At 33.4% G+C, this 25007-nt stretch overlaps 2 protein-coding genes across 2 annotated transcripts; one reads left to right on the top strand and one right to left on the bottom strand.

Annotated features, from left to right (window-relative positions):
* The first annotated feature begins 419 nt into the window (after positions 1–419).
* LOC105499218 (olfactory receptor family 4 subfamily K member 14) lies at positions 420–5519 on the top strand. Its single transcript, XM_011771728.2, has 2 exons — positions 420–587; positions 4440–5519. Exon 2 carries the CDS (start codon positions 4469–4471, stop codon positions 5399–5401), a length of 933 nt encoding a protein of 310 aa, XP_011770030.2. The 5' UTR covers positions 420–587; positions 4440–4468; the 3' UTR covers positions 5402–5519.
* Positions 5520–16352: 10833 nt separating this feature from the next.
* Positions 16353–17294, bottom strand: LOC105493243 (olfactory receptor 4Q2). Its single transcript, XM_011760764.3, has one exon. The coding sequence runs from the start codon at positions 17292–17294 to the stop codon at positions 16353–16355; it is 942 nt and encodes a 313-aa protein (XP_011759066.2).
* Positions 17295–25007: the final 7713 nt, after the last annotated feature.

The raw sequence follows: 25007 nt of genomic DNA, 5'->3' as shown, positions 1-25007 counted from the left end.
TTTCAAAGTGTAATGCTTGATCAAAGTTATATAATGTGCAGAGTTGGCAAATTTTCAGCATATTTTTAGAGTGTAACTTGTTAATTTGATTACTTAAAGATAAATTTGTCATTTTATACTTGATTAACTGGATAATGGTATATATAATTCTGCTTGAATTACTAAAATAAATGCAGCTATATATACTAATATAAATCCAGCTTATATAATCTGGCAGATCTGTAATTATTTTCCTTTTGTCACCTGGAGAAATGAACATGATTCATTACTGCAAATTTCCATCCTCAGATGATTTATTCCCCAGCCTTTGTTATGGTCATTGGTCACAAATGGCCCGTAGTTAAAGCATTCTTAATTGGTGGGAGACAGGGTATATTTATATCTTAACTCCAAGGAAGACTCAAATCTGAAGTTCTCTAACTTTAAGATAATGCTTTTCCCGAATTATTTTTAAGGGGAAGAAGAAAGATGATTAAATCATCTCTGGGATAAAATATGTGTATTTTCAATAGCTCCATTTAAGTATAGTAGATGTAAAATATAAATTGGGTGAGCTACAGTGTCAGCACTGAGCATCTTAACTCCAGGTTAGTAAAGAACTTTTGTAATAAATATGAACATGCATGAGATATAAGTTGAATAGAGACTATTATATTATCTTATATATTAAATCATTGGATTACATCATAATAACTTGCAAGTTAAAATTAATGTTTTTCATTATCAGTTGAATTTATATTTTAATTTAAAAATACCATTGGTTTGTATACAAAATCAATGTCATTTTCTGATTACAAACTTAATGTTTATTTGCTTTTAGATGATTTACACATCATAAAGAGTTCTCAGAAATTAGAACTATAATTGAGACTTTTATTACATTTCTTTTAATATCCATTTTAAAAGCATTATTGAGGTATAATTTATATATCATAAAGTTCACTTATTTTTACATGTACAATTCAGTGATTTTTCATGTATTTACAGAGTTGTACAACCATCACCAGTATCTAACTGTAGAACATCTTTGATTCAGTAGCAAATTGAGTTCCTTTATGTTTGTTTCCCGAGTTTTCCATTTGATTATTTCAACATTCTGTTCACTTAATCTTCATAAAACAATATATTAAATACAATTATATTTTAGATTTACAAGTGAAATTTTTCAGGGGCATAAAAAGGAAAAAGTGTAGCTCTATGACCTGTGATGGGTGTGCTAGAATGGGTATCAGAAGAATCTAAGTAAAATTCCTAAGAATGCTTGCTTTGTGATTATGTCCCTTGTGCCCACTGGGGATTTTGGCTTCAGATTTAAAATTTCAGACTAAAGATGGGTAGCATCTAATTGTCAAAAAAAAGTGTTGCAATTAAATGATTTAATGTAATGCTTTTATAAAAATTCAGGGAGAATCAAAGGAACTTTGAATTTTCGTTATCTTGACAACAGTCTGGGTGAGATGGGTGCTATTTGAGTGGACTAAAGAAGATATGATAATCATTAATCCCTTTAGATTCTAAAAATCTATTACTGTATCAAATTCTCACTGTTACGCTATTTCACAACTAGAATAAGTTACCTTATTTCCCTGTAGAAGCCTTACAAGACTTTTCTTTTATGGTATATTCTTCAGTTTTATAAAGGAGCAACATTAAAAAGCTCATATGAAGGAGAGTCCTGCATCTTTTTTATAATTTATCATGAAGGATTCTATGTGATACCCCTTATAAAAAGGTTTATACAGTATTTTCTTCTCAGTGAGAAGAGTGAGACTCCAGTTTATTGCTCATAAAAAATAACTAATAATGGAACCTGTGAATTCTGTTCCATTTCATCTGCAAACTCAGAGCTACATTTTAAAATAACATGATGAACTTATTAGTCAATCATGTGTAATAGTGAAACCCCCCCAAAAAAAATTATTTCATTGGTTTTATGCTCTGATCCTTGTTGAGAGGTCTTGGAAATATCTTTTTCGTTGAAAGTCATCCTAACTACATTTTTATACGCATTAATCATCCTCCCTTTATCCTCCAACCCTCCCCACTACCCTTCCCATTGTCTAGTAACCATTTTTATACTCTCTATATCCATCAGTTTATTTTGTTTAGCTTCCACATAATACTTTAAAGTATTTTTTAAAAGAAAGTCATTCTAAATCATTTCAGAGAAAGTTTATAAATAATAAATCTATCTATAAATCAATTAAATCAATGGTTTTTTATCCCAAATGCAATTAATTTAAAAATGATAAGAGCAAAAATAAAAATCTGTGAGGTGAAGAAACTAAATAAAACCTAGGTTAAGTGATTTATTTCTTCTTGTATTGATTGGTTTTTATGCCAAATAAAGTGAGATGAAAACAACGTGTTAGTGTCTTGTAGATACAGTCTGAATGAATGAGTGTGTAAGTGAGTAAATGAATAAGGAAGTAGATAGCTTGACTACTGCCAGGAGAGGTCCTGGAAGGGACTGAGATTTTCAGAATTCCAAAGGAAGTATTACGGAGATAACCAAGTTTGTAAAATAATTTAAAAATAATTGAGCAAACATTTCGAATAGGTGATTTTATAGTGGTCGGAAAAAAAAAAGAAATATTCCAAGCAGATTTAATATGGGAGAAATCTCAACATTATGGCTCTATAGGAAGCCATTTCTTGAGCTGAAATTTAACTGGAGAATAAGATATGAATGCCCTGAACCAGATCTGGATCCTTTTTCACTCAATTAAAAGCACTGCAACACATTTTACCATAAATATTTTTATTCATTTTTGAGAAAAAAATTATAACACATTAAAAGCATGATTATAAAGAAATGTGTTAATAATATAATACTGTATGTCTCTGTTAGACTGATAATTATCAGTCTACACTCTTCTCTCTTCCTCCTTTCACCTTTTATCTCTTGTTTGCTGGTTACAGCCCATATTTCCAGAATATTGAAATATTCTATAAGTCTGTAAGTAAATCATCTCAGATTTGTGCTATCTGCAAACTTGCAAATTATGTCATATCCAGGTTGTTGATGAAGGGCAAGGAAGAGGAAAGAGTCCTGTGGCCTGCAATTATAGGCTGTCCTCCCTGATAGCAATGATTAACACTTTAGATTAAAACTTTATGAAACTGAGCTATTATTTAGATCAAATTTTCCTCAAAGATGTCATGTGAGAATATAAGAAGAGCCATTCTACAACTCACATATAACACAATAAATGAGGCTTTTATAGCATTACTAAGCAACATACATAACTTGGGTACACGATTTGGGAGCTCGTCTGTATTTATACATCATCCCCCGCCCATAGTTGTTATATCCAAAACATGCGTTTTAGCTTAAAGTAATTTTTCTCCTTTAAATTTTGTCATTGAGAAACAAAATTTGCTTCTCTTGGATTCAGGAGAAAGACATGTTAATCATATTTAGATACGTAGATACATCTACCTATCAACATGCCTTTGCTAGGTTTTGTTTTGTGTTTGTGTGTGTAAATGAGAGAGAGGAAGAGGAAGAGACAATAATGTACATTCAGTTGCCCATGTTTTACGTGTTGACATTATTTTTAAGTGAAGCTTTAACTTCAATATTTAGTGCTTAAGAATAATTAATTACCCACTGGGCAGTGATATCGACACAGATAGTGAGAAGATAGTACCCCTGAAAAAATCTTCACCTTCTCAGTCCTCTTAAGGAATTTTGGTTCACCTACTGCACTTGATTGATCCATGTTTTTATATGGACAAGGGCCACGGAAAGAAGGGGGAAAAAAAAGTTCCTACAACTCTCACCTATGCAGAAGTCTTCCAGAATGTCTAATTGCCCCTCAGGAATCACTGAAGTGTGAAAAAGGCAAATATACATGCTTGGTAGTATATGACATTCTATATTTTACAGTATCTCTTGCAAGTTAAAAATTATACAGAGATAGCACTCAGTTGATCACTTTCATGTGCCAAGCAATTGACAGGCACTTTTGCTTACTTCTTTTCTTCCTTCCTCTCCCTCTCTCTTTCTTTCTAATTGACAAATAAAAACTATATACCTTTATAATGTACAACATGATGTTTTCATAAATGTAAACATTATGGAATGGCTAAATCACATACTTATTTTCTGTGATGAGAATGCAAAATCTATTCTCTCAGTGATTTTCAAGTGTATAATATATTGCTATTATCTATAATCACAATGATGAGATCACTTGAATTTTTCCTTCTGTCTAATTGAAACTTTGTTCTTTGACAAACTTATCCCTCACCCTCCTCCTTCCCAGTCTCTGGTAACCACCATTTTACTTTCTATTTATGTAAATTTGACTTTTTTATATTCCACATATTAAGTGACATCATTTGATATTTGTCTTTCTGTGCCTGGCTTACTTCACTTAACACAATGTCCTTGAGGTGTTGTTGCAAATGACAGGATTTTTTTCTTTATTTAGATTACAAACAAAGTCTGAAACTCGAGGCAATGCACATGCAGAACTATTCCTTGGTGTCAGAATTTGCGTTGCATGGACTCTGCACTTCACGACATCTTCAAAATTTGTTCTTTATATTTTTCTTCGGGATCTATGTGGCCATTATGCTGGGTAACCTTCTCATTTTGGTCACTGTAATTTCTGATCCCCGCCTGCATTCCTCCCCTATGTACTTCCTGCTGGGGAACCTATCTTTCCTGGACATGTGGTTGGCTTCATTTGCCACTCCCAAGATGATCAGGGATTTCCTTAGTGATCGAAAACTCATCTCCTTTGGAGGATGTATGGCTCAAATCTTCTTCTTGCACTTTACTGGTGGGGCTGAGATGGTGCTCCTGGTTTCCATGGCCTATGACAGATATGTAGCCATATGCAAACCCTTGCATTACATGACTTTGATGAGTTGGCAGACTTGCATCAAGCTGGTGCTGGCTTCATGGGTCATTGGATTTGTGCACTCCATCAGTCAAGTGGCTTTCACTGCAAATTTACCTTACTGTGGCCCCAGTGAGGTAGACAGCTTCTTCTGTGACCTCCCTCTGGTGATCAAACTTGCCTGCATGGACACCTATGTCTTGGGTATAATTATGATCTCAGACAGTGGGTTGCTTTCCTTGAGCTGTTTTCTGCTCCTCCTGATCTCCTACGCTGTGATCCTCCTCACTGTCAGACAGCGTGCTGCCGGTAGCACATCCAAAGCACTCTCCACTTGCTCTGCACATATCATGGTAGTGACGCTGTTCTTTGGCCCTTGCATTTTTATTTATGTGTGGCCTTTCAGTAGGTTTTCTGTTGACAAGCTGCTGTCTGTGTTTTATACCATTTTTACTCCACTCCTGAACCCCATTATCTACACACTGAGAAATGAGGAGATGAAAGCAGCTATGAAGAAACTGCAAAACCGACTCATGACTTTTCAATGAATTCCAGCCTTCCATAGTGTGACATGTTTCTACTCATACAGGGGATATAATTTCTTTAATATAACTCTGCTCAAAGATTTCATTCTGACACTACATTGATATAATTTGTAATGTGTTATATTACAGGGAAAGAGTTGATTTCAACAAAAAAAATCATTTTATTTTATATTACAAATTTGTAAATATAATGTATTACATATATACATAATGTATGTATTTATATAACAAATATATACACGTATTTATATTTTTTTGTATATATATACAAAGCTTAAAATATATATACATACATACGTGTATATATGTAATATAAAATATGTCATTTATTCAGAGAAGCTATATATATTACTATATATTCAGAGAAATGATATATACATCATTTATTCAGAGAAACAGTTGATTTCAACAAAAATATATTTTATTTTATATTACAAATATATACTTACATGTATGTATGCATATATGTATTTTACATACACAGAAATATACATATACATGCATGCATGTATATGTATATATGTAATGTATCTATGTATGTGTATATATTAGTAAAATAAGATAAAATGATATATATATCTGTGAAAATATATCTGTGTGTGTATATACACACACACATAACACATATGTATATATATCTTCAACTCCACACATATATTTTGGAATGAACTCTGCATTTTCTAAAACCAGATTTATCTTACTAGTTTATTCTGCCCCAAAAGTTAATATGAAAAGACATTTTTATTTCCTAATCATAGCTCAGTACTGCAAAGTGCATTATTCAAAACACGAGACATTAGGCACAGGGAGGCATGCCTGGGATTAAGTAATGCCCAGCAAATATTTGTCCTAATTTTGGAAGCTTGAAAGGAGAAAAAAGACAGCACCATTTCAAGATCTTATTTATTTTAAAAATATACTTTTCCTAGTAGATGTGTGTTATACTGAACACTTTTATTTAAAAAATGAATACATTCCAGTGATTTTCATTACAGAAATCCATTTTAACATTGAAAAATCCATATTTTACAGCTAAATATTTTATAATGTAAACATAAATGATAGTGTTACATTTAATACATATTCAATTATTAAATTAACACATTTTCACCCAAAGTAGATTTTCAATAAACACTGCATCTCTTTCTGATTTGATTCTGTCTCCTGGGGAGTCATTTATCAGGAAGCGTATGTTTGAATGCCACAGATGCAGATGTGCTGAATTTTTACGTGTCCATGGATCTTAAGAAGACAATTATAAACAAGAGTTAAATTTCATTTTTACTAAATTAACGTGCAGGGAACTCAAGCAATTTTCTCCTGGGTTGACTGTGAGATATTAAACCAAAGGAGAAAATTGAGTAATGATTGAGTTACTTAAGCAATTGAATGGAACGACCAATGACTTTGGATATTGTATTCAATCCAGGAAGGCATGCTTCTGGGTACTTACAACTTGCCCTATAATTGCAATCCAAACATATGCATAAATATAAAAGAACACAGAAGGAAAACAATTTCTGCCTTAAGATAAAGTCCCCTTGCCTATTATAATACTCTTTTTTTTTATTTTATAGACTTTGAACATAGTCAAGTTTTACAATCAATTACACCTATATATGTGAACATTAACAAAAACTTAAAGAGAAATCAAGATCTGCCTTAAAAGTAATTTTCTTTGTTGTTATTGATGTAATACTGATCACTGACTTGCTGCAGACTTTGGACATAATTTTTTAATCAAAATATAATAAATACTATCTATATATTTATTTATTCAATTATTATATGCTTTTCAAGTACCTACAACATTTCAGATTCCAGGCAATGATCTAGGAGTGAAGATAGAGTATTTAAGAACATACATTACCAGACACTTGGATCTTTTCAATTAGTGAAATAAAGACAAGTATACAGACAATCACAAAATATGAGGCAAAATGAAAACTATGATAGAAATAAACAGGATATCCTCTGAAGGCCCATCAAAGAGAAACCTAATCCAATGCTGATTTTTAGGAAGACTTTATTCCTTCAACTTTTCTCTGATTTTCTAGGATTCTTTCTTATTAAATTTTATATATATAATTATATATTTAAAATATATTTATATATAATATATAGTGTGTATATGCTTTATGCACTATAAATACATATGATGTATGTATATATAATGTGTGTATGTGTATATAAATATATATATATAGTTGGTGTGTGTTGTGTTTAGCATAGGAATAGTCATGTAGTAAATGCCCAAATATATACGAGATCCCATGAGGTGTTTCTGAGTTCTCAGAACTATCCAATGGCTCATGCTCCATTCCTAATCTCTGCTCAACTCTCCACATTGCTTTGTCCAGATCCATAAAGATAAATGTGGATCATTGCACTCTCTAGGCACAGACATTCCTGGGGTTTATCTAGTAGTTTGGACTGAGTAAACCTGGCTATTGATAGGTTAGTGAAACTTGAGAGAAATCACCAGTTTTTGTTTTTCACAAACAATGTGCATTTGCAGAGAACTTGTCACCGTCAGTTCATAAGAAGCCACAGATTTCAAATTAGAGGAAGCTTCCTGAATTGTGAGGAAGCATTTACAAAGCTCATTTTCTGATTTTGAAATGAGGTAAGTTAAATACATATTACAGTGAATGTTTCAAAGTGCAAATAATATGGTTCCATAATTGGCCAGCTGAATTTGAACGTTAGGAACCAATGCCAGAAATCTGCTTTTTACTATAAATTGCCTCAGGTGATTCTCATTCACTGTTATGACTGAGAACCACTGAATAATTGCTGATGTTATCTGCAGGAGTAAATGCTATTAAGGAATGGTTGGAAGGGTTTTCTTAACATATAAGTCTCTATTAATGGACCAGGATGCATTTTCATAATTAAATATCCTAGAAATCCATCATTAGGATATACTAATTTTTTAAAAACACAACCTCCTAAGGTACATTATTGATGGTTATAAGACCAGGTCAATGATAAGTTTCTGTGAAATTGAAGGAATCTTAAATATCCCTCCATGTCTCTAACTGCAATCATTAAGATATCTACTGCTTCCTCTCCTAATTCTCTTTGATATATTCATGCTTTTCTTCAACATGAATATTAAAACAATGTTAAAATCAAATTATTTTGTCTGAAGACTTTTATTAATGTAAGTCATTTTAAATGCTAAATTTTCATAAGAGAGTTTCAAATTTAAGGGTTTTCTTTTTTTTTCTTTTTTCTTTTCTTTTTTTTTTTTTTTTTTTTTTTTTTTTTTTTTTTTTTTTTTTTTTTGAGGCAGAGTCTTGCTCTGTCACCCAGGTTGGAGTGTAGTGGCATGATCTTGGATCCCTGCAAGCTCCACCTCCCAGGTTCATGCCATTCTCCTGCCTCAGCCTCCCAAGTAGCTGGGACTACAGGCGCCCACCACCACGCCTGGCTAATATTTTGTATTTTTAGTAGAGGGGGGTTTTACCGTGTTAGCCAGGATGGTCTCGATCTCCTGACCTCATGATCCGCCCTCCTCGGTCTCCCCAGGTACTGGGATTACAGGTGTGAGCCACCACGCCCGGCCTAAGGGTTTTCATATGAAGTAAAATGTCTTTCCTATAAATGCGCAAACTATTTTTTTCACTTAATTTCTTCCTATTTGAACTCAGAAGCAGTTTGAAGAGGATGAGGTCAGAAAGACTTTTAAGAAAATGTATCCCCAAACATTGGCTTTTGTGGCTCCCTCCATCATGAGTGACCTGTGGATCATGCACAGGGTAGTGACTAACTTCTGCAACTCTAAGATTTCATTTAAGCAACCTTTTCTCCCCAGTATCCAATATCTAGAATCTGATGTTCTATCTAGGAATGGTATGCTTGCATTATATTTTGCAACATTTGGTGGCTCTGTGTTTAAAATAAAAAGCTTTTAAAAGTCAATTGTATTTCTATATACTGGAAATGCAAAAATGAAATGTAACCAAAAGAAGAGCACTAAAACAATGATACATGGAACAATATCAAAAAAGATTAATAATATCAGCACTTAGTGGTATAGATTTTCGTCTCAGTATTCCTTTTGTTTTGTCCTCTGAATTTTGGTATATTATATTTTCATTTTAATTCAGTTTAATGTATTTTTTATTTCATTTCAATTTTGTTTCTATGACCATGTCTTATTTATAAATGATTTGGCTTGTTTCCAAGTGTTTGGAGATTGTCTCATCTTTCTATTCTTACTTTATAGTCTGAATGAATCACAGCTAGAGAGCATCTTCCATATGATTTCAATTATTTTACGTTTTTTTAGTTTGTTTTCAAAGCTGTATACTTTTATTTTGATGGCTTCTGGCAAATGTCATGCAATTTTAATATTGTTTTTTACTTTTATTTTAAGTTCAGGGGTCCATGTGCAGGTTTGTTACACAAGTAAACTCGTGTCAAGGGGGTTTGTTGTATAGATTATTTCATCACATAGGTATTAATCCTAGTACCCATTAGTTATTTTTCCTGATCCCCTCACTCTTCCTACCCTTCATCCTCCAATAAGCCCCAATGTCTGTTCCTCTCTATGTGTCCACTTGTTCTCATCATTTAGCTTCCACTTATAAGTGAGAATATGTGGTATTTGGTTTTCTGTAACTGTGTTTGCCAAGGATAATCGCCTCCAGCTCCATCCATGTCTCTGCAAAGGACATGATCTCATTCTTTTTATGGCTACATAGTATTCCATGGTGTATATGTACCAAGTTTCTTTATCCAGTCTATCATTGATGGACATTTAGGTTGTTGTGTTACGTTTCAGGATATAACCTATCTTGGTAAATGTTCTGTGGGTGTTTGAAAAGGATGTGCGTTCTGATGTCATTGATGGAGTGTCCTAAAAATGTCAATTAGGTCATGTTGGTTGTTAGTGTTGTTGAATTCTTCTATATACTTAATGAACTATCTCTATTAATTGTGTAAAGAGGCATGTTGAAGTATCTAATTATAATTGTAGATTTGTCTATTTGTTCTTTCAGTCTTATCAGTTTTTGTTTAACATAATTTGTCGCTAACTTGTATGGTACATACATATTTAGAATTGCTATGGCTTGTCGCTTTTATCATTGTGTTATATCTTACTCTGTCCCTGGTAATTTTCTTTGCTCTGAATAAAGCTGATACTAGCACACAGTTACTCTAGCGTCTTTTTTTGCATGGTGCATCTTATTTCATCTTTTTATTTTTCACACACCTGTGTCATTATATTTGAATTGAGTTTCTTCTAGATGGCATGTAAAAGGTCATTTTTTTCTACTTTGCCAATCTCTGTCTTTAAATTGGTGAATTTAAACCATTTATATCTAAAGTAATGTCGATATGTTAGGATTAAGTCACCTATTTTATTTTTGATTTTGGTTTCTTCCCTCATTTTTAATTTGTTCTATTTTCCCTACTATCCTGTGGGTGACTGTAATGTTTTTTTAGAATTTTATTTTGATCTATCTATAGAGTTTTTGGTGTATCTCTTTCTACAGGTTTCTTAGTGGTCATTCTAGCTATTACATTATGTAACCAATTTACCAGTTCAAATACAGTATAGAAATCTCATTCTTTCAGTCTCTTTATCCTCCCATACTTTAAATACAAAATTTTCCTATTTATATACATTGGGTACAACAATAAATAATGCAATAAGTTTTGCTTTAACTGTCAAATTCAATTTGGAAAACTCAAGAGAAGTAAAGGCTATTGTATCTATACATATGTTTCTTTTTATTGTTTTATCTTTTGGTGTTCTAGGATTCTCACATTTTCAATGTTTATTGTTTTGTCTTGAAGTTTGCTGATTCTTCCCTCTGTCCTCCCAAGTATGCTTTTAATTCCATTCACTGAGGTGTCCTTCTTGCTTGCTTTTCTGTATTTCTTCTTCCTTTTTTCTTCCCTCCTTCCCTCCCTCCCTCCCTTCCTTCCTTCCTTCCTTCTCCTTCCTTCCCTCCTTCCCTCTTTCCCTCCTTCCCTTCCTCCTTCCCTCCTTCTTTTCCTCCCTCCCTACCTCCCTTCCTTCTGTCTCTCTCTCTTTTTCTTTCTTTCTGTTATATTTTTCAGTTCTATAATAAAACCTCCACTTCCATTTGTTTTTTTATGTCTTCTATTTATTTGCTGAGACTTTTTATTTTGTATTTCCTTCAAATATGCTTGTAATTTCTCAATGAAGAATTTTATGATAATTTTAGTATCTGTTTTATCTTAGAATTGGCATCTATTCACTGTTTTTTCATTCTAGCTGAGATTTTTCTGGTTTGTATGGTGGGAGTTTTTGTTTTTGTTTTTTAAATTAAATCCTAAATTTTTCAATGTAATGAGACTCTGGATACTATTAAAATCTTTTGTTTTATCAGGCTTCATCTGGCACTATGCCATCTGCAAAATGGAAGTAGAAATTAGATTCCCCTCTTGGCCTCTGTTGATTCTATAGAGAAGGCCCAGCAGGGTGCCTCATTACTGCTGGGCAGAGGTGAGGGTCCAAGCTCCTTACTATGTCTCTGCTGGCTGGGAAGGAAAAGGTCATCTTCTTATTACTCCCTATATGACCTCCACTGACACTATGGTGACGGGGGTACTCTTTACTGCTGGAAAGTGTTGATGAACTGGCTTCCAACTCAACCTTCTTTGATATCACCTTGGCGGTGAGGAGAAATTTACCTCACTGGATGGAGTAGAATTGCCAGCTCTTCACATAGCCTCTAATGACACCAATGGGAAGAGGGTTGTTACTACCAGAAAGGTTAGAAATCTGGACTCCTTACTTTATTTTGGGGGAAGATAGGCCATCGCTTATTTGTGGCCTTTTGTGGATGGTGAACAGTTATTGTCTTGAAGTTTTCTATCTTTCCAGGCTTCTTTTTTTCTTGTCCTCTGGTTAGAGATAGCAGGCTTCTTCTTCTTTTTTTTTTTTTTTTTTTTTTTTTGGCGAGGGGGAGTGGGGGTACTATTTATGTCTGCGTCTGTTGGTGTGTTTTTGGGCTGCTGGTTTCTCCAACACCCAATTGGACTTATATGAGGCAAATTAAAAGAAATAAAAAATGCAAACAGGGAAATTACCATGCCATGTATTGGGTCTTGAAGTTTCTACCTGATTTGCTGCTTCTATCTTTCAGAGTTTCTTTTTTTTTTAATGTTTGCATTTTATAATATCCAGAGTTTTTAGTTGTGCCTAGTAGCATGCGTAGGGGAAAGTGTATCTACTCCATTTTACTCCAGAACTGGGAGTCTACAATTTATTTTCAGACTATTGACTTTCTCATATTCTGTGATTATGCTAACTTAATTTATTAATTCGATTTTCTGTACATTTTCTTGAGTTATCTATATATGTATACTGTGACATTTGTTAATAATGAATATTTGATTGCTTCCTCTCCATTTCTTACACCGTTTTATTTTTTCTTGTCTCATTACACTGCCTAAGTCTCCAGAATAATGTTGAATTATGGTGGCAATATCAAGTATTATTTGTTTCTTAGTTTCAGCGTGAAAGTCCTTAATATTTCAACAGTGAGCATAATATTTATTTTAGAATGTTTTTGTGGATACTCTTTATCAGATTAAGGATTCCCTAGCATAAGGTTACTTGGGATTCGTAGTTTACAAATTTGATATCTTTTTTTAATAAATTGGTATTGAATTTTGCAATAATTTACATCTATCAATTTGTAAACATAGTTAATTACATGGATTGATTTTTGAATTTTCAACTAGTCTTACAAATCTGGAGTAAGACAAGTGGTTCATATTGTATTATCTTTTTATGTATCAATAGATATAATTTGCTAATTATTTAAGTGATCATTATATTTATGTTCATAGGTGAGATTAATTTATAATTAATTTATTATTATTATAACATGGTCAGATTTTGAAATTTAAAACATGCTGGTAACAAAAAGAAATAAAAAGTATTCTCTATTTTTTTACTCACAGGAAGAGTTTGTATAACGTTGGTGCTATGTTTTTCTTGTATGTTTAAAGAATTCGCTAATGTAGGTTTTCTTTGTGGGAAGAAATTTAAGAATAGATTTAATATATTTAATGAATCCCAGTCTATTACAGATTTTCCAAGTCTTCTGCAGAGTGCCTTGAATAATCATATTTTAAAGAAGTTTTTCCAATTATTGAACTTATTGGTATAATTCATTTGGTCAACGCAATATGAGAAGATTCAAGAGCCAGGGTGAGATTCACCACGTGGCTGTTTTCCTACCCAAGCAATAATGAAATTACATGTGGAAGTAAATAATTCATCAGCATGAATCTATTGGTGACTACAAGAAGCAGAGATCAACGGCTGACATGCATCCCATATTATTATTGTGGCATTAATATAAAATAAACATTTGTTAAGTGAATAATATTTTAGGGATTGTTATTTCATTGTAAGCTGACCCACACTGTCAAAATCAGTAATTTTTTAAAAAATTCTGAGCTTCATATTTTATTTGAACAGGAACATTGTATGTTGGATTTTAGATGTAAATGTATCAATCATTAGATGTATTGCTATAAAATTTTAAAATTTGTTTAATTCAACCATTGTGGAAGATAGTGTGGTGATTCCTCAAAGACCTAGAACCAGAAATACCATTTGACCCAGCAATCCCATTACTGGGTATATACCCCCCAAAATACAAATCAGTCTATTATAAAGATACATCCACACATATATTCATTGCAGCACTATTCACAATAGCAAAGACATGGAATCAACCCAAATGCCAATCAATGATAGATTGGATAAAGAAAATGTTTGCATATACACTATGGAATACTATGCAACCATAAAAAGGAGATCATGTCCTTTGCAGGGACATGGATGGAGCCAGAAGCCATTATCCTCAGCTAACTAAGTCAGGAACAGAAAACCAAACACCACATGTTCCCACTTACAGCTGAACAATGAGAACACATGGACACAGGGAAGAGAAAACCACACACCCAGGCCTGTGGGGGAGTGGGGAGAAGGAGGAGGGAGAGCATTAGGACAAATACCTAATGCCTGCGGGGCTTACAACCTAGATGATGGGTTGATAGGTGCAGCAAACCACCATGGCACATGTATAACTGTGTAACGTACCTGCACCTTCTGCACGTATATCCAAGAACTTAAAATAAAATAAAATACAAGTCTGGTGAATTCTTGCATCTTTAACATCTCTGAAAGCGTTTCTATGTCTCAATGAAATTTTTACAAGTTATTTTTACTAAATATGAGAAAAGAAAACCTCTCTAAAATATTTCTTCTGTTGTCAATGCCACATTGATGAGAGAAGATATAAAAGCTTCCCGCGTTTATTTAACACATTTTCATCCCATTTTATTTATTTTGTTTTAGGTATTTAAGTTAGTTTGGGAGTATAAAGATAATAAAGATATAAACTCAGTCATTAATAAATTTACCAAACCTCTTTAGCTTCTGTCTTTGTCATGCAGATTTGTTGCTACGATTGCTTTAAAATCCAAAGACTAAAAAAGCTGTAAGTACTTCAATGTACTTCACAGTTCTTTTGTATTTTATATTTTAATTTTCATTCAGTTTCTTGTAAACTTGAATGTAGATTTAATTTTTTATCTTTAATTATAAAGATTTGGTAAACAGTAAACAGGCCTATGAATATGTCTTCATGTAACTTAAGGATACAACCAATGTCAATGAGGGTTTTTTTGACGACAATGACGACAGTAATATAAAATAAACTTCCCAAAAATTGACAAATGTGAAAATGTCATGAACTCATTTCTATATACTTTCAAGTATCCTGCACAAACTGGCAGATCAAACTGTTGTTGCAATATGGTAAGTCGGCCAATGTAGAACTTTACCTTCTATACCCTATATCATTGAAAAAATCAACTTTAATGAATAAATTATTTTTGAACTGTGTTATGAGGCAGGCACCATAGTAGACACATTCATGTCTGTTTTCATTTTTCATCTTCTCACCAGCACTGAGAAGTACACATCATTTTATGCATGCTACATATGAGGAAATTAGGGCTTCAGTTTTTCAGGTTTACATGAATTGTAATTCAAAGAGGGATATTTGAACCCACAATATTGAGCAGCTGCTCTCTCCATTACATGTGATAAGGTGATGAAGCTAATGTATTTCATTAGCTTGTTGTTATATAGTCATAATTGAATTCACTCTAATATATCTAACTGATATTCTCTTAAATATGTACAGAAATAAATACATTTAAATTGACTGCAGATATCTACAGATGCTCCTCACTTATGATGGGTTTATGTCTGAATAAACCCATAGTATGTTGAAAATACTGTAAGTCAAAAATGTATTTAATAAAACTAACCTACTGAACATGATAGCTTAGCCTAACCTCCCTCAAACATGCCCAGAACATTGACACTGGTCTATAGTTAGACAAAATCATCTAACACAAAGCATATTTTATAATAATAAAGTGTTGAATGTAATTTATGGAATGCTGTGCTGAAAGTGAAAAATGAAATGGTTATATGAATACTCAAAGTATGGTTTGTGCACCATCTTAAAGACAAAAAAATTATAAGGTGAATCATCATAACTCAGGGACCATCTGTAGTTAGAATAACTTAAAATTGAAGGAAAAAAATAAAGCAAGGTAGAGAAGGCAGTGAAGGCTTAGAAAAAGTGGTTTGTACCAGTTCTAAATGACAAACTAAATGGAAACAGTGGATGAAATAAAATTTGATGAGATGAATAGATGAGATGAAAAAAGAAAATCTGATAGAAAAACAGATTTGATTCAATAAAAAAGTAAACAGATTAGTTATAGTGTACAGTTGAATGATAAAGTCAGTAATAGGACTATTTGGATTTAATGAAATAAATTTAAAAACTAGGCAATTACCTTCTAACTCATTATTCAAAAAGTAATTATTTTAACCTCAGATTTTCTACTTTGAAAAATTCACATCAATGTCTCATGTCTCCTGGTCTCTCCACATAAGTCCAGTTCTGACCCAGAGCTTCTGCATAGCTGACTTTACCTCCTTGTTCCGAAATGTGTAGATGAGGGGGTTTAGCATTGGTGTAATAACATTGTAGAGTACAGACACCATCTTGTCCATAGAAAATGTAGAGAAAGGACGAGCGTAGATGAAAATACAGGGTCCAAAAAACAGTGTTACCACCATGAGGTGAGAGGCACACGTGGAAAGTGCCTTTCGCCTTCCTTCCTTGGAGCGAATCTTGACTAGGATAGTGGTGTAGGAGGAAATTAACACCACAAAGGAGCTGGTGGAGATCAACCCACTGTTAGATACCATGAGCAATTCAATGACAAAAGTGTCAGCACAGGCAAGTTTGATGACAGGGGGAACATCACAAAAAAAGTTGTCTACCTGGTTTGGCCCACAAAAGGGTAGACGGATAGTGAGAATGGTCTGGACAGTGGAGTGCACAATTCCTCCCATCCAGGAGGCAGCAACCAACACACAGCATAACCCCCGACTCATGACAGTGGTGTAGTGCAGGGGGCGACAGATTGCAACATAGCGATCGTAGGCCATCACTGTGAGCAGGAACATCTCAGCTGCCCCTACTAAATGGAGGAAGAAGAGTTGCACAATGCATTGGTCATAGGAAATGAGTTTCTCATGATTAAGAAAGTCAGCCAGAAGCTTAGGGGTCGTTACTGTTGAATAACATAGGTCCAGAAATGAGAGGTTGCCAAGAAGGAAATACATGGGTGATGAGTTCAGGTATTTATCAGATGCCACTGTGACCATGATGAGGACATTGCCCACCCAAGTGGACACATAGAAGAAAAGAAATAGAACAAATAGCCCTGCTTCAATAGATGATGTCTGTGAGAAGCCTGACAAGAAAAATTCTCTCAGCACTTCTATTTGGTTTTTATCCATTTGACCTGGTTCTACCTAGATCAAAGAGATTAAACAATAGGGCATTAGTGATATTTAAAATGAATGAGGTAATTCATATCAAATACAAGACTCTGCTCATTTCAAAAGAGAGATTTTTCATCCTCTAAGATACATCCTGATTAATTAGCTGAAAGAAATTATTTTCTCCTTACCTAATATAAATGTATATTATTTCACCAACTGCAACCTTGTGACACTAACGACATGGTCAATGTTAATTAGAACATGAAGTTACCTGGCTCCAAGCCGCTAACTTCCACATGATGCATTTCTCCTTTCCATCATTCAACACATTACTTCTCTCTCCTTTTCCACATTCAGTCTCAAGAAATGTTTTATTTTTCTGAAATATTATTTTTAATAAAAATATTTGGGAAAAAATAAAATCAAAGGTAGAATTTCAGATTCCAGTAAATGGACATTAGATCTGTAGAGCTTTTATTTGAGAAAAGGGAATCCCTGTACCCTTTGCCATCAAGAAAACTCTTGTAGGACTCTAACCTGTGCAAATAGCTACAGGAAAGATCACATTCCACTTGGGATTATTGCTAGTTCAATGACCTCTTACTATATTTTCTTTGATATGCCTCTCCAGCTTACCATATTCTATAATACACTTATTTCTAGTTTATTATTGTCAATGATATATTTTTTATCTTAAATCATAGCTGTGGGCGTGTAGGCATACATTATGCTTATAATGATCTAAATATAATTATAAAATGGTTATTCATGCATTGAAATGACTCTCCTTCGACTAGTCTATCAAATCAAATAAAAACCAACTATTTCTCTGAGACAAAAATAGCAATTCGTATGTTGTGTATATTTTATCCGTTTACACGAGCAATAGCTGGAACATGCTACTGTATGAGATGAAATGGGTGACGGTCCACTGAGAACTGCAGGGAGGGGTGTTTTTGGTGTTTCGTGATAGCCATTATTCACTCAGATTCTACAGCTCAGTTCTGCCATACACAGAGCAACATTTTGAAGACTTAAGATGTAATAATTAGATAGCAATTTAAAGTTTATTTTAAATATTAATTTTATTAAATATTAATTTTAATTAAATATTAAATATTGAATTTTCTTCATCTTATTATAATTTGTGCCACTTCTAAATCTATAAACTGTATACTTTCATTTAGGCAAATCAACAAGAATAAAAATGTTAAAAAAATTAATTTTAAACTAAATAAAAGCTTAAAAATATTAAAATTTACATATTCCTTATTTAAGGCAATTATGTAACTATAAAGATTACATCCAATTATGTGCTAAAGGTTAAAAATATCAAGACACTATGAGGTAAAATTTCCAAATTTAAATACTATTTTGTTGAACTGAAGCTTAAAACATATTTATTTACTTTAGAAAATGGTCACATAATAAGAGAAAACACAGGACACAAAACTATATTTAAAATATGATACAATCTATATACACAGAAAAGTTAAATTATGTAAGACACTAGACTACATGTAAAGGCAATAAAATATTTATAAAAATTCACTTTAACAATTGAGACTTTTTTCTTACCTACTGAGAGTTCCTATGCATATCTGTAGGGTTTATGACATTTTATTTTTATACACAAAAATAAAAAAATGGATTTTTTATCTTTCTGCAACTTAATTATTACTTAACATTTTACTTAATTTTCAGGTAACAATTTCTCTTAATTATAACCCATTTAACTTGTTTTGAGAGTAAAAGTTGTTGTCTAGAAATAACATCAAATAATCTCAGTTTCAGAATCATGAAAAACATGAAGAAAATAATTATATTCCCAATTCCCAGAGGCAAAGATTGTTAATTTTGCTAGCCGTATATTCTGAAAACCTTTTAAAAATGCATTGTTTGATTTATACAGTATAACATTGCATAGACAATATTATATTGAAAAAGAGCACATTATTGAATACTGATTCTGCAGGTGGGTCCTGATGACAGGAGCATGAAAAAAGGCTGTCAGTACAATAGATTTTAAGTCAAATTACATACCTTCTTGTCTGTAAATTCTTAGGTCCTGCAGTCATGGACTCCTGGCACATTAACAATATACAACCATCCTAGATATTATCGACCAAGAAAATTAATGAATTTAGATGAAAACCCCTGGTTACACTGGCCACCATTAGGAAATTTTGATGTTTAGGGATTTCAAGATTCAGCTACTCACAGTCAAATCACAAAAGAAATCATTAAAAATGTTTAATCAATACTTTTTCAGAAATTATGAAACATAAAAATATAGGTGTTGAGTGATACTGGGATGTGAGGGTAGAAAGCAATTAATAGAAGGGGAAAAGAAGATATGAGAGTTGTAATAATGTCAGCTGGATTTTATAGAGAGATAAGGGTCCCCCTGGTCCACACGGCTGTGGTTAATGGAAAGGATGATGAAACATTAAGGAAAATTTGGCTTCAGGGGCCTTGCATTTCTTCTACCAGTACACCTTTGCTTGTAGTGCTTTATCTGGAGTACCTTTTCTAGTCAGAATTATTGACTTTAGATTTAATTTAATTCTGTTTAATATTACAAAAATGTCTTAAGTAAATATAAAAGTTTCCCCTTTCTTCTACTTCTGCCTCTACAGCACTGAGAGGAGAAGAGAGAGAGGGAAGAGAAGGAGAGAGAAAGGCTTTCTTCAATACAGTAATACATTGTGCATGTGATTTCATGTGCCATATTTGGCACTAATTATTATTACCAATTTTTTTTTGAGATAGAGTCTTGCTCTGTCCCCCAGGCTGGAGTGCAGTGGCCCCATCTTGGCGTACCGCAACCTCCACCTCCTGGGTTCAAGCAATTCTCCTGCCTCAGCCTCCTGAGTAGCTGGATTACAGACCCATGCCACCACTCCCAGCTATAGCTCTAATTATTTTTTAACTGATATGTGATATTAAAACCATCAAATATGGTATATTATAATAAAATATTCTATCAATGGGCATGTAGATCATCTATTATTTTATCATTATAATAAAAGGTTCTACAGTGAACAATTTGTTCATATTTCTTCAGACTGCTATTCAGTATTTGTAACAGACAGAGGCTGAAAGTAAAATTTCTGAGACAAATGTGGACAGGTATTTCTTCCCCAAAAAACTGTAGTAATGCATACTTCCATGAGCCGTGTATGCAATGCTATTTTCATATTCTTTCCTACACTAGATAACATCATTCTTCAATTTTAATGATAATTTTTCAAATGTGATGTGTAATAAAGATAGTACATTTTAGTTTGCATTTGCCTCAGCAGCACTATGAATGAACATCTTTTCAGATTTTTATTAGTCACACACCTTTAATTCTAAAAATTGCATGTTCGTTTGTCTCTTTGATTCCTGTTTATCATATTTTCTTTATTAATGTATGAAAGTTCTCTAGACTTCAAGGATATTAAACAATGCAAATGTTTGAAACATTTACTGCAAACCTAAATTTACAGCTGATTGAATTTTTGCTTATGTAAACTTCCAACCAGATGGAGACAGAACATTAACAATGCCTCAAATGACTTCCTCACTCCTCCTCCCAACAAAACGTCTAAAGCTAACCTCTTTTATAACCTCTATCGCCTTTGATTAATTTTGCCTGTGTTTGAACTTTGTATAAATGGGATTGTAAAATATATACCCTTTCTATGTGTGTTGATTACTTTGATTTGACATTATGACTGAAATTTACTCTAGTTATTGCATGTGACATTGTATGTTTTTATTACTGAAAATCTTTGTTATTTCTTCCATTATTTAAGCATACTACAATTTATGCATTATACTGTTGCTGGACATTTGGGTAGTTTCTCATTTTTGGCTTATAGAAAAAAAGCTTTTATGAACATTCCTGTACATATTTTGACAGACGTTACATTCATTTTTGATGGATGGACACTAGGAGTGTAACTTTTCAATCCTAAAGTAGATGTATATCTAATTTGATAAGAAACTATAAAACATTCTTCAGATACAGTTGTATAAATTTACAATACCACCACTGATGTAACAGAGTTTACATTGCTCCACATTCTCCTCAACATCTACCTTTAAAAAGAAAAATAATTTAGTCACTCTGCTGGGTACTAATTGTGGTTAATTTGCATATCCTTGATAAGTAATGATGCTGAACATCTCATATGTTTATTTTCTATTTGAAAATCTTTTTTTTATGAAATGTTCATTCAATTTGTTTGCTCAATTGTTGAGTCACTTGCATTTTCTTCCTGACTTGTAGGAATCCGTTATATATGATATAAACAACTCCTTTGTTGATATATGTATTATAATTATCTAATGTTATCTGTGGCTTACCTTTCTTAGTGGTATCATTTAGTAAACAGAAGTTCTTAATTTTCATGAAGCCTAGTGTGGTAGTTGATTTTTAGTTACAAATGGATTGCATTAGTGGATACCCAGATAGCTGATAAAGCATTATTTAGTCTCAATCATTGTATTAGTTATTCTCAATGCTTCAGTAGGCACTGAACCTGTCCTCCTTCTTCTGGAATGGAAATCCAGGTGGTTTGGCACTTGATTAGAATGACTGGGCTGCCCAAGGTGTGTCTGTAAAGGAGTTTATGTAGGAGATTGCTGTGAGAGTCGGGGAACTGAGTAGGGAATATCCTCCCTCAATGTGAACAGGTACCTTCCAAGAAGCTGAGGGTCCTGGTGGAGGAATTCTCAGCTTTCGTAATCAGTGAGCCAATTTCCCCTAATAAATCTCCTCTCTCTCTCTCTCTCTATCTCTCTCTCTCATCTTTCTCATCTCCCTCTCTCTTTCTCTCTCTATATATGTATAAAGAGATATATAATATATATTCTTAATTTTCTTTATTGACTGTTCATAAGTAGTGTATAGAAATACAATTGTTATGTGATAACTTGTGTATCCTGTTAATTTGTATTGAGGTAGTTTCCTTCTATTCCTAGTGTTAAGTGCTTTTGTGATAAAAAGATGTTGCATTTTTTCAGATGATTTTCTGTATCGTTTTCTCCCTTCATCTGTTAATGCAATGTGATATATTATATTGATTTTTTGTGCTAAAACATCTTTGTATCCTAGGAAGAAATACCACTTGGTCACAGTATATAATCTTTTTAATGTGCTATTGAATTCAATTTACTAGTATTTTGTTGAGGATTTTGCAACAATGTTAAGAAGTGACGTTGGCCTATCGTTTTCTTTTCCTGTAGGTTTTTTTTCTTTTTTTTTTTTTTTTTTTTTTTTTTGGTCCGGCTTTGGTATCTAGGTGATACTGGTCTCAAAGAATAAATTAGGAAGTATTCCCTCCCCTTAAATTTTTTGAAAAAATTTTGAGGAGAATGGATGCAAAATAATTCTTCCATAAATGTTAGTAAAATTCACTAGTGAAGCCATCATGTCCAGGCTTCTCTTTGTTGGGAGACTTTGATCACTAATTCAATCTCCTTACTAGTTATAGATATTTTCATACTTTTTATTTCTTCATTATTAAGTCTTCCTGGGTCTCGTACTAGAAATTTGTACATTTCATCCAGGTTATTCATTTTATTGGTATGCAATTATTCATAGTACTCTTTTATATTTCTTTTTGTTTCCCTGGAGTTGGTAGTAATGTACTGTTCTCATTTTTATTTCTTTTTTTTTTTTTTTTTTTATTTTTTATTTTTTTTTTTAATTATTATTATTATACTTTAAGTTGTAGGGTACATGTGCATAACGTGCCGGTTTGTTACATATGTATACTTGTGCCTTGTTGGTGTGCTGCACCCATCAACTCGTCATTTACATCAGGTATAACTCCCAATGCAATCCCTCCCCCCTCCCCCCTCCCCCCTCCCCCCTCCCCATGATAGGCCCCGGTGTGTGATGTTCCCCTTCCTGAGTCCAAGTGATCTCATTGTTCAGTTCCCACCTATGAGTGAGAACATGCGGTGTTTGGTTTTCTGTTCTTGTGATAGTTTGCTAAGAATGATGGTTTCCAGCTGCATCCATGTCCCTACAAAGGACACAAACTCATCCTTTTTAATGGCTGCATAGTATTCCATGGTGTATATGTGCCACATTTTCTTAATCCAATCTGTCACTGATGGACATTTGGGTTGATTCCAAGTCTTTGCTATTGTGAATAGTGCCGCAATAAACATACGTGTGCATGTGTCTTTATAGCAGCATAATTTATAATCCTTTGGGTATATACCCAGTAATGGGATGGCTGGGTCATATGGTACATCTAGTTCTAGATCCTTGAGGAATCGCCATACTGTTTTCCATAATGGTTGAACTAGTTTACAATCCCACCAACAGTGTAAAAGTGTTCCTATTTCTCCACATCCTCTCCAGCACCTGTTGTTTCCTGACTTTTTAATGATCGCCATTCTAACTGGTGTGAGATGGTATCTCATTGTGGTTTTGATTTGCATTTCTCTGATGGCCAGTGATGAGGAGCATTTTTTCATGTGTCTGTTGGCTGTATGAATGTCTTCTTTTGAGAAATGTCTGTTCATATCCTTTGCCCACTTTTTGATGGGGTTGTTTGTTTTTTTCTTGTAAATTTGTTTGAGTTCTTTGTAGGTTCTGGATATTAGCCCTTTGTCAGATGAGTAGATTGCAAAAATTTTCTCCCATTCTGTAGGTTGCCTGTTCACTCTGATGGTAGTTTCTTTTGCTGTGCAGAAGCTCTTTAGTTTAATGAGATCCCATTTGTCAATTTTGGCTTTTGCTGCCGTTGCTTTTGGTGTTTTAGACATGAAGTCTTTGCCCATGCCTATGTCCTGAATGGTACTACCTAGGTTTTCCTCTAGGATTTTTATGGTATTAGGTCTAACATTTAAGTCTCTAATCCGTCTTGAATTAATTTTCGTATAAGGAGTAAGGAAAGGATCCAGTTTCAGCTTTCTACTTACGGCTAGCCAATTTTCCCAGCACCATTTATTAAATAGGGAATCCTTTCCCCATTTCTTGTTTCTCTCAGGTTTGTCAAAGATCAGATGGCTGTAGATGTGTGGTATTATTTCTGAGGACTCTGTTCTGTTCCATTGGTCTATATCTCTGTTTTGGTAGCAGTACCATGCTGTTTTGGTTACTGTAGCCTTGTAGTATAGTTTGAAGTCAGGTAGCATGATGCCTCCAGCTTTGTTCTTTTGACTTAGGATTGTCTTGGAGATGCGGGCTCTTTTTTGGTTCCATATGAACTTTAAAGCAGTTTTTTCCAATTCTGTGAAGAAACTCGTTGGTAGCTTGATGGGGATGGCATTGAATCTATAAATAACCTTGGGCAGTATGGCCATTTTCACGATATTGATTCTTCCTATCCATGAGCATGGTATGTTCTTCCATTTGTTTGTGTCCTCTTTGATTTCACTGAGCAGTGGTTTGTAGTTCTCCTTGAAGAGGTCCTTTACATCCCTTGTAAGTTGGATTCCTAGGTATTTTATTCTCTTTGAAGCAATTGTGAATGGAAGTTCATTCCTGATTTGGCTCTCTGTTTGTCTGTTACTGGTGTATAAGAATGCTTGTGATTTTTGCACATTAATTTTGTATCCTGACACTTTGCTGAAATTGCTTATCAGCTTAAGGAGATTTTGGGCTGAGACAATGGGGTTTTCTAAATATACAATCATGTCATCTGCAAACAGGGACAATTTGACTTCTTTTCCTAACTGAATACCCTTGATTTCTTTCTCTTGCCTAATTGCCCTAGC

The sequence above is a fragment of the Macaca nemestrina genome, chromosome 7 (genome assembly GCF_043159975.1).
Source record: "Macaca nemestrina isolate mMacNem1 chromosome 7, mMacNem.hap1, whole genome shotgun sequence".
Classification (NCBI taxonomy): Eukaryota; Metazoa; Chordata; class Mammalia; order Primates; family Cercopithecidae; genus Macaca; species Macaca nemestrina.
Note: the sequence above shows the minus strand (reverse complement) of the source record. Positions and strands in the feature narration are given on the sequence as shown.

Coding starts and splice junctions, on each gene's coding strand:
- LOC105493243 (XM_011760764.3), bottom strand. CDS start 17,294: ATGGATAAAAACCAAATAGAAGTGCTGAGAGAATTTTTCTTGTCAGGC.
- LOC105499218 (XM_011771728.2), top strand. CDS start 4,469: ATGCACATGCAGAACTATTCCTTGGTGTCAGAATTTGCGTTGCATGGA.